The sequence below is a fragment of the Cibotium barometz genome, chromosome 1 (genome assembly GCF_041138505.1).
Source record: "Cibotium barometz isolate CiBa-2024 chromosome 1, ASM4113850v1, whole genome shotgun sequence".
Taxonomy (NCBI): Eukaryota; Viridiplantae; Streptophyta; class Polypodiopsida; order Cyatheales; family Cibotiaceae; genus Cibotium; species Cibotium barometz.
In genome coordinates this window covers 1,657,900-1,668,972 of record NC_141046.1, presented here as the reverse complement: position 1 = coordinate 1,668,972, position 11,073 = coordinate 1,657,900, and the positions used below count along the sequence as shown (strand labels likewise).

Genomic DNA, 11,073 nt, shown 5'->3' with positions numbered 1-11,073 from the left:
TGAACAATGCATCAAAAATGACATCATTGCTACGTATAATCTTTCTATTCACTGGATCCCAAAGTCTATACCCCATATATGCATTTCGATAGGAGGAACAATGTTAGTTTGATTTTCGGGCAAGAAATGAAGAGGCGAGGAATAGATCCTGCCTGTTGGGAGGAGAAGAATGCAAGGAGGGAGGACGAGGGCAGCTCTAAGGTAGTTGGAGCTAGGGCCCGACAAAAGGGGAGGTAGTGAGCATGGACTCCTGCTGAACGCGTTGGAGCCAGTGGGGTTGGGAGAGGTGGCGATGTGGGGACAGGAGGTGCTTATTGGATATAACCATCCACGTGTATGGACACATGAACGTGCATTAAATATATAGGGTGGGGTTGGGAGAGGTGGCGGTGTGGGGACAGGAGGCGCTTATGGAGACCTTCCTCAATCGCCTCCGCCCTCCTGGGCTTCACAAAGAGTTATGGGGTCTCTATCAAAACCCCAACAGCGCCGACTTGACTCGGAAGCTCTAAGAGGGCGGCGAGACTCACGGCGGCTAGGAGGCGCAGAATGTGGTGACTCACGGCGATGAGCATCATGAAATGGCGGTGAGCACGGATGACGGCGGCTCGTAATAGAGGTAACGACGGCGGCGGCGAAGGCGGCACGGCGGCTAGCCACAGGTGACGGGGGACGGCCACGGAGCTCAGGCAACCCACGGAGACCGGGGCGGCGTGGGCGGACGTGGACGGAGGGACATGACGGTTTCGGTGGTGGGCGGCGACGTAGATTGTATATTTGTTGGTTGTATATTAGCATTTCTAAAATTGAATAGTCAACCAAATCAATTCCACCATCTTCATCCCATACCCACATTCTTGACTTACCGTTCCACATTGTTGTTATGCATCCAATACAAATTATTTACAAATAACGCCCGAATAAATGATTCGCTTGGCTATATTATTTAAGCAAGAAATTATTTACAAATAATGCCCATTCGCTTGGCTATATTATTTAAGCAAGAATTCATGTAACTTGTTTATTTCAATAAAAAGTTCCGTATGAAAAAGTTATATCTATAAATAGGATGTTGATTACTCTTTACCTTAGTGCTTGGCTTTGAGGATTGCTTGAAAACTGAAAAAGATTGTATTTTAGGAGGAGGTAATATTGCATCTTGTGTTTGACTTTGCTAGAAGTTAACATATGCTTGAGCTTGATTTACATTTGTCAATCTTTGTTTTGTGCTTGTCATTTACTAAGAGCTTGACATATGCTTAAGCTTTATTTGAATTTATCAATGTCTTTACACTAAGAGCTTGACATGTGCTTGCTTTGAATTCACCATTTTGCCTTTCTCACAACTAAGAACGTAGATAGCGATTCTTTTTCACTAATATTTCTTAGCTCTTAGCTTTGAGGAGTGTCAAAAGCTTCAAAAAAAGGAAACCTAATCCTGGAAAGGAGGAGATGATGCTAAGAGCCTAACATATGTTGAGCTTGCTTTGCATTTATCAAAGATTTGAGCAAGCATTAAATTAAATTTTACACTTGTTGCTTATTTTTCACTTAGTATATACTTGATGTTGATAGGTGCTTGGTTTTTTTTTTTTTGTCAAGACAAGATAACAATCTCTCAGAAGTGCACCTTGACCTTGGCTTAAACAAGTGTGTGAAACAAAAAGGAAGCTAACTTTTAGAACTTTTCCGTTTATCATAGCCATAAACTTTTGTAGTAAACCCATATCCCAACAATCCCCCCCCCCCCCCCCCCCCCCGGAGCGAAGGTGGTGAGACCCGAACAAATGCAAAACTTTCGTCGTAATTTTTATTGCAGGCGGATGATGGAGATTTGTATCTTAGAAAGCATTTCCATGTTTTGCGAGTTGTAACATACTGGTTGATTATGTTTATTCCAATCATTTTGACTATCATATTGCTATATCTGAGTGAATTATGTAAAAGTTATGTCTATTTTACATCTTGGCTGTAGTTTGTCATCCCCCCCCCCCCCAAAAAAAATGTAGACAGTTTTTAAAAAAAACTCGTTGCACGAAAAAAAAAACATTAGTCCCAAAAAATTGGAAGTCAAATATTAATCATCTGCTCAATCGAATTCACAGAATAAATGTGAATAATTTGCACTAAAATTTCAATCAACCCCAATAATACTAATTTTAGAATAAGACTTATAATTGATATGTAGATGTTATCTCACAATTCCATGGGAAACTACATTTCCACAATCCCTAAAGTGATTAGTATAAATGAAAAGATAAAAATCAAGCATATCATCTGTCCTTCCACTACTTGTTATCACAAAGTCTCTAGAGATGATGTACCTGGTTCGCCCTACTGCCCTTTTTATCACAAAGTCTCTAGAGATAAGTGAACCTAGCATTGAGACCACATTTTGATGCCCATATGAATGTCCAAGCATGCTTCTTGTACACATGTTGGTGTGTGATATCTATACTATGTCTCATTATCATGTCATGCTCTACAACATCATTTGGTTAAGTAGAAGGACCATTGAAAGGTGTCCACCACACTATGCAAAGTGATCCCACTAACTATCCATGTGAAACTCTACTAGATTAAGCTCCATACGGGTTTAGTAGTGTGATACCCATCATTTGTTATGCTAGAGTTGAAACTAGGGTTGAAATAGACTTGGAGCTGAACATACTACAACATAGTCATGTTGTAGTTACATGTGTTTGACCATTAGGTCACATTCAATAGATTTGGGATTCTTGCTTACATGCATACCTTGGTCATCGACCACAAAGACCTAATACAAATGATGCAACTAATAAAACATTATGTAAAAAAAACATTTGAAAGGAATTATATTAGTTACTTTTTTGTTAGATGTGCAAGTAGCTTGTGCTTATGAAGTTATTGGCATTCTTGATTTAAGAGTTGATCATCAGCAAAAGTAAATGTATTTGACCATTCTTAATTGTTTGTGTCACGTGTTATGTAAACACCACTGTTATTGGTTCAAGTCAACGAAAGTGCAATGACTTTTATGAGTTAGTAGTCCTGGTGATGTGTTATGTAAACACCACTATTATTGGTTCAAGTCAACGAAAGTGCAATGACTTTTATGAGTTTGTAGTCTTGGTGATGTGTTATGTAAACACCACTGTTATTGGTTCAAGTCAACGAAAGTGCAATGACTTTTATGAGTTGGTAGTCCTGGTGATGTGCTATTCTTTTGGTGTTCTTAGGTCGATGACACATAAATGTCAAGGCCATGGATTGCTATCAATGAAACTTGCAAGCTCTACGCTTCATAGGTCCACAAACTTGGATGCAAGGTAAGGTGAAAGACATTACTAGCAATGGAGGGCTGACCTAACCAAGACTGAAAATGCAATATACGCACATGCAGCATGGTTTGAGCAACATGTAGCCCTCACTTGAAGCAAAGTTATAGATTTCTAGATAAAGGGGCCATCAATAAGCAGGCGGGTTCCAAATTTCATGTTTACAAGCTTAGAAAATTACATCAAATGCTCATCAACCATGAAAATTATTCTCATAACTCGGCTATCTTTGAAACCTAAGGTGCAAAAAATTCACTAGGTTTGCGAAAGGAATTTTGAGCGTCATATGCCCTGCTCTATCAGCGGTCCAACTCTCAGGTTAGAAACGACCCGGAACTAGAGAGCTCTTCGGAGTTCGCAGCAGCAGTGATGGACGATGAAGGTTCTCTACCAGAACTAACCCCGCAGGAAATCAAGTACACACGGGGCAGAAGGGTGTCATTCAAGGTAACCTACCTCTTTTGCGTTTCTTGCAAGGGTTAAGAAAGCTCACCGATCTTTTTCTGGTGGCTGTACTAGGACCTCTCTGATAAGAAGCTTAGAGGGCAGCTTCAACGGAGGGAGGAATTGATAGGCCAATCTGCACGGACTGCGGCGAAATTCGAGCAGGTTGGGGTTGCGTTTTCCTATCATATTTTTTCACACATGCATGCATGTATATATGTGTGTGTACATACATCTCTAAATATAAAATTAAATATTTAAATTTGAGCTTCCTTGTGATTTAGTGGTTATTGCCGAGCGAGGCTGGTTACCTCGAAGCTGAGGGTCTCGAGCAGACAAAAAATTTCTCTCAAGAAGCTATTGTTTCAAATGTTGATCTTTCAAGCTCCCGGAAGGCTTTTGATATCCAACTTCCAGGTTTGGCAATTGTTTTTCTTTTTTGTTTGGAGAGTTACATATATAGCTAAGTGTAGGGAAGTGAACTCTTGCCCTCTCCCGGCTGTGTGGTATGAAAATTTAGATCAGCCCTATCTAGGCTCGTTGATAAGGAAGTCAAGGCTCTCTCGATAATCCTTGATGTGAAGCTCCAAACTTGGGAGTATTTGGTTCCAAATCTTTGAATGTCGTGTGTATGCTCTTCCGAGTGTGACCCAAGTGTGACGTGGACATGCTTCTACCTTAGAGGTTGAGTACATGGTCGGATTCACGTGTTTGTAAGATTTAAGCTAGATTAACCACTCTTAATTAAGCTTAATCTCAGTTTCACGAAAGATGCCCTCTATGAATGCAATAGGCATGCATCGGCTACTACAAGTCTACAATCAACAAATTGAGCCTAGGATCATGTTGGGCATGCTTGAAAACCCTTGGGGCTAAGAGGAATTAGCCAATTTTGATTGAGATCTATGTTTTTCTTAGAAAAAATGCGCCATTTTGAATGTGTGCTGCCTGCGATGGAGACCTCGATAGACGAAATGCTTTGGGCTGTAGCAAATGCCTTGAGAGAGCTTCCTTTTGATGTAAAAATCTTGGCAAATTCTGCTCTATGGAGTGAGAACCAGAAGCTCCAATGACTAGTGACTGGGGGTTTTTAGGTGAAGAGAAAGAAAAGCTTAATTAGGGCTTAACTAATCATTAACAAAAAGAAATGAGTTAAGGAGATTATTGGGTGATGAGAGAAGACTAGTACATGGCTCTGATACCATATTGGTTTTCATGGTAGATCAAACATGATGATTGAACTTATGGTGAAGGCAACATTAGCACTAAGCAATGTTGATTAGCTTAATCACACAATGATGAGCATGAGCAAGGCATAAGGATGAGAATGAGAGAGTGTACTTCCATTAGATGAGTGCCTCTTTATATAGGCTGATTAGATCAAGCTTAACTCCTAATAAAGTTCCATGGTTCTCTACATAATTCTCTCCATGATTCTAGCCTCCTTATTCTCCTCCACTATTCTAGGTGCAAAAGTCAACATAGGTGGCCACAGTGAATGCTGTGTGGCCTTCTACAACCCGTGGATTCTTCCATGTTTACTGGCATCTTGAGATCTTTATTGCAAGTTGATTACACGGTTTTATAACCTTAGAATCTGTTTATTTCAACAGATACTTAGGGTTGAAAGAAGACACACGGAGCTTCTCTCTCTCTCTCTCTCCTCTCTCTGTCTTTGTCGGTGACTTGCATCAAGGTTCCTATCTCACATACTTAGGGCTGAAAGAAGACATAGAGCTTTCGCACGTGACAATTAGGTCATTTGGCTCTACTGTGTATTGAGCATGAAAAGAAGGAGCTTGTTATGCACGGGTTTAAGTCTTTGATTAGGTGGTAATTGCAATCAATCAATCACAAACACGCTTTTGCAAGCACCCATCTTAAATTGATATGAGAGCGTTAGGTTTTGATGGAAGAAAGATTGCAATCTCTCATCAGGGTTTGGAGATTCATTGCGAAGAATCCCATCGTCCATTGTCGTTTTCACTCAGGTTTGCGTTTTTTTCATCAAGGTTGCGTTTTGCAAATTCTATATTAGATAGCTCGTGTGTGCAAGGGGCGATTAGCCAAAGGGCAAGAAAGAGGACCAAACACACTAAGTAGAGGGCGGACAGAGCAAGTAGGCAAGGTGGCATGTTGGTGCTTCAAATGTAGCTAGACAAGGGTGGAAGAAGGCACATTAGTGGCGGGTCTAGTGGTGGGCACTCAAAGGCTAGATCTAGGAGAGCATAAGGGTGGCCAAGTTCAACAAAACGCAGCTTTATTCAGGTTGCAGGACATCACACTATAGGTGGCCATCTAGCAAAATGCTTCAGAGGGGCGTGTCCAAGGCGGTGCTACAGGCCGGCTAGTTTGTGGACAGAGGGGGCAGCTAGAGTAGCGTTTATATATCTGGCTATATGCGGCTTCCCTACTTGAGCCAATTGGCTACACCCACCCTTCCTCTATCACGCAAGGATGAAAACCTTTGCCTAGTCCTGGAGCACAAAGGTGTATTTGTTTTTCTTCACATACACGTGGCATGTGCACGTGTGTAGAACATGGAATTTCGATAGATGTCAAAGAATTCTTTGGTTTTTTGGGAGGAAACATGGTCCGCCAACATCAGTCTCCACAATAGCATAGTGGAAACATATAGGATAAAGGGGTGAGGTGACTATCTACCAACAGTTCGAGTGCTAGTTGTTGGCCTGCCTGCCTACAAGAGATCCAACCAAGAAAGGCAGCACTTACAATGGTAAATCCATCCACAAATGAAGCTTAATAGGAGAGAGTGTTTGAGGATGCTTTCAAGAGAGGAAGTGGTATCGGTCACATAGTTCCCAAGTAAGTTGTAGACACTACCAGACGTGGAGGTGATCCAAACAGATGGAGGACAACCCATCCCAGAGTCCATTCCAGTTTTTTGTTACCATATTATAGTAGTGATGTGTGTGAACACACTTAGGACCGCCGGGGCACTTTTTCCCTCACTAGGAGGTTTTTTCCCCCGTGCATTGTATATACGCCCATTATCTTCTAGGGCTTGTTATCTTTCATTTTTGGCACTCATAATACACTACTGTGTTGTGCTCAAGCTTCCTCATCTTCTTGAAGTTGTGTGTGCATTCCTGCAACCCTAATTCCAACAATTGGTATCAGAGCAGGCTTCCTCCTCCCGGGCAGCATCACCGGCACCTGCCGCTTCATCTCCTCCGATTGCAACGAGGTTTCACGAGCGTCTGCAGGTTAGTATATGCCGTGGGAGAGCCCATAGGGCTTGGTCGTTTCAGAATTTTGATCTGAAGTCATTTCGCCCTCCGTTTTTGCATTCCAAGTACTGCGCAGGCAAAATCGTCTTACTGTGCAGATTTTCTGTCAAGATTAAAATCTGCAGGACAGGTGCCCATTCGTCTGTTTTGGGCTGTGCTGCATAGCACAGGTCGTTTTTATACAGGTTTACCTCTTACAGACAGCATTTACATCTAGTAGTACAGTCATTGGCCATGGCTGACAACAATGATGTATTCCGCATGTTGGCTGCTGAGGATAAGTTGGATGGCACCAACTATCCATTGTGGGCATATATGATGCGACATGTATTGGTAGCAAAGGGGTTATGGAATATTGTGCAGGGTATTGATGCACGTCCTATTGTGGCTGGGAATGCTGCAAACACATCAGAAACAGGTACTGTAGATGATGGTGCAGGCACAAGTGCTGTAGCAGCTGTTCGAGAACCACCACTTTCAGCAGAGCAGATTCGTTGGGATGGTAGAGATGCGCAGGCTCATGCCTTGATTGCGCTGTCTGTCAAACGTACCATTATCCCACATATTCGCTCCTGCAGGACTTCTAAGGATGCTTGGGATGTACTTGCCACATTGTATCAGGCAAGAAATGAGGCTCGTGTTGCTTACCTCCGAAAACAGTTGGAGAATGAGCATATGAACGAAGGTGATTCTATGGATAGCTTTTTGACAAAGATCAAGGATTTCAAAGAGCAGCTCATTTCTGCAGATGAAATCCTGTCAGACAGTTCACTTGTGCAGACTGTTTTGAATGGTCTACCAGATTCTTATCAGGGTTTTGCTTCCACTCTTCGCTTGATGATGAAAGGCAATCCCAATGCCTTATCATTTGAGGAGTTAGTTTCTGTTTTGCTGCAAGAAGACCAGTCAAGGCAAAACAGGAATAATATGCGTGTCGCAGATCAAGCTTTCGTTGCTAATCAGAGAAGCGGGAAAGGTAAAGCTGGCTTTTCTTCTAGTAAGCAGAAATCTGCAAATGCTGCGCAACCAAAGAAGGAAGACAAAGATGAGAAGAAGGGTGACAAACAGAAGACATTTTGCAAGTACTGTAAGGGAAATGATCATGTCATCAAAGCGTGTCCTAAGCTGGCTGCGAAAGAGGCTAAGAAGAAAGAGGCTGGTATGGCTGTTGCAGATGCCTCTCCTTCTAACAATGAATCTGCTAATGTTGTGCTAGATACAGAATGGGCATTCAATGCGCAGTGCAGTTATGACCCATCTTTGCATGACACATGTATGTCTGCAGTAGATTCAGATGTATGGTACTTTGACAGTGGTGCCACTAAGCATATCACCTCGCAGCGCAGTTTATTCACTTTCCTTGAGTCTGCTCCCACAGGGAATACTGTCACTTGTGCCAATAACTCCTCTTATCCCGTTAAAGGAGTTGGACAGATTGTGCTGAATGTTGCAAATGGCAACACCTTTACACTTTTTGATGCATTGTATGTGCCAGGGATCAAAAAGAATCTGCTGTCAGTCTCCGCATTTGCCAAAACAGGTTTGGTTGTAAAATTTGTGGATGACAGATGTACTGTTCATGATCTCTCTTGTGGTGACATCATTGTAGCATCTGGTTCACTATGTCGAGGGCTGTATAAGCTCAATATGGATGGCAAATGTGTAGAGGATTCAGCATGTGCTATTATGGATACGCAGGCTATTTCAAATGCAAAACTGTGGCATGCACGTTTTGGTCATCTGAATTTTGCAAGTTTGCTGCGCCTGCAGAAATCTGAAATGGTGTCTTCTTTGCCTAAGCTTGAGGCACCTGTCAAGCATGTTTGTGAGGGCTGCATATTGGGTAAAATGCAGCGTGCTTCCTTTCCCAAAGATGGATCAGTGAGAGCTGAACGCAGATTGCAGCTTGTTCACAGTGATGTTTGTGGACCCATGCAAACTCCATCATTTGGAAACTACCTTTACTTCGTGACTTTCATTGATGATTTTACCAGGCATGCATGGGTATATCCTTTGAAGGCAAAGTCCGAAGTGTTTTTGTGCTTCAAACAGTTTTTGGTTATGGCTGAAAATGTGTCAGAAAGTAAGATGGGCACCCTCCGTTCAGATCGAGGGGGGGAGTATATGTCTTCAGAATTTAATGCATTTCTGGCTGAGCGTGGGATAAAACACCAATGTACAGTGCCGTATACACCACAGCAAAATGGTGTGGCTGAGAGAAAAAACAGGTCTCTCATGGAAATGGCAAGATGTATGGTTAAGAGTCAAAGTCTACCACATGGTTTTTGGCTTGAGGCTGTCATGTGTGCCACTTATGTACTAAACAGGTGTCCCACCAAAGCATTACAGGTTGTCACTCCATATGAGGCTTGGCATGGCCGCAAGCCATCTGTTGGCCATTTACGTGTTTTTGGTTGCCTGGCATATGCATTAGTGCCTGTGCAACATCGCAGAAAATTGGATGACAAAGCTGTCAAATGTATTTTTGTTGGATATAGTGCTGAGAGCAAAGGCTATCGTTTGTATCATCCACAGACAAAGCGCATTTTGGTTAGCCGTGATGTTGTATTTGTGGAAGATGCAGTTTAGCCCTTGGTTTCATGTACTAAGGAGACAGATATCAGCTCACGTGATGTCTATGATACATTGTTGCCTCTTTTCAGTGGTGCACAGTCAAGTGCAATACCTCATGAGGCAGTTTTTCAGCCTATGCAGGTTTTAAATGATGGCACAGATCAGCCTATATCTGATGCAGATGTGCATGATGCACTTGAGGATGAGAGACAAGAGATTGAGGGCTCTAGGAATATGCCTAGATGGCTGGTGCAGACTTTGCGTGACAGCAAGTTGGATGCCCCTTTGTCTAGTCGCACTCGTTCTGGCTCTCATGGTGCCTCTTATGCGTCAGATTGTCATGCATTGGCTGTTTCTAGTATGTGCGATGAAAGTGAGCCTGTTTCATTTGATGAGGCACAAAGTTCAGAAAATTGGATGGCTGCTATGCAAGCAGAATACGATGCTATTATGAAGAATGGTACATGGTCTTTATGTGACTTGCCCCCTGGCAAGAAGGCCATTGGCACTAAGTGGGTATACAAATTGAAGCGTAAGCCTGATGGCACAGTGGATCGCCATAAGGCTAGGCTTGTTGCAAAAGGTTATGCTCAAGAGAAGGGCATTGATTTTGATGAGACTTTTGCTCCCACATGTCGTATGACCACTGTTCGTAGCATCTGTGCATTAGCAGCTCATAATGGTTGGAATGTACATCAGCTGGACATAAAGACTGCGTTCTTAAATGGAGATTTGCATGAGGAGGTGTATGTATCGCAGCCTCGTGGTTTTGTTCAAAGAGGGCAGGAAAACAAAGTGTGCAGGTTAAAAAAGGCTTTATATGGTTTAAAGCAAGCTCCACGAGCTTGGTATGAAAAAATACATGCATATTTGACTGCACATGGGTTTCAGAATAGTCCAACAGAAAGCACTTTGTATGTTAAACGTGTGGATGGTGTACATCTAATCATTGCTCTCTATGTCGATGACATGCTGCTCACAGGACCAAATGAGAGTCATATTGCTGATTTTAAGGCTGATTTGAATGCCTCTTTTGAGATGTCAGATTTGGGGCATTTGCATCATTATTTGGGGATACAATTTAAACAGTGTGATGGAGGTATTGCTTTGTGTCAGACAAAGTATATTGAAACATTGTTGCGGAGATTTGGCCTTGAAGACTGCAAGCCTATTGCTACTCCAATGGAGACAGGTTTGAAGTTGAGTCTTCATGATGCTGGAGATCACTTTGATGTCACACTCTATCAGACAGCTGTTGGTTGCCTCATTTATGTATGCATTACGAGGCCAGACATTCAGTTTGCAGTCTCACAGGTGAGCAGATTTATGCATAGCCCAGGCATTAAGCATTGGCAGGCAGTGAAGCGTATCTTTCGCTATTTGAGTGGTACTCGGCATCTTGGGTTGTTTTATCCCAAGGGGGGATCATTGCCGCCAGATTTACATGCTTTTTCAGATTCTGACTGGGCTGGTTGTTATGACACACG

The 11,073-nt window shown here is 42.5% G+C and overlaps 1 protein-coding gene across 2 annotated transcripts in view; it reads left to right on the top strand.

Annotated features, from left to right (window-relative positions):
- Nucleotides 1-3,602: 3,602 nt before the first annotated feature.
- LOC147641508 (Transducin/WD40 repeat-like superfamily protein) overlaps nt 3,603-11,073 on the top strand; it is a 71,237-nt gene continuing 63,766 nt past the window's right edge. The window contains exons 1-4 of one of the 2 annotated variants that reach the window (XM_086784388.1): nt 3,603-3,618; nt 3,649-3,764; nt 3,837-3,926; nt 4,046-4,178. In XM_086784388.1, coding sequence (XP_086640514.1) covers nt 3,687-3,764; nt 3,837-3,926; nt 4,046-4,178 — 301 coding nt within the window. In that variant the 5' untranslated portion in view covers nt 3,603-3,618; nt 3,649-3,686. Of the gene's footprint in view, nt 3,765-3,836; nt 3,927-4,045; nt 4,179-11,073 lie in introns of both variants that reach the window. The other variant, XM_086784472.1, reaches the window with a different exon arrangement.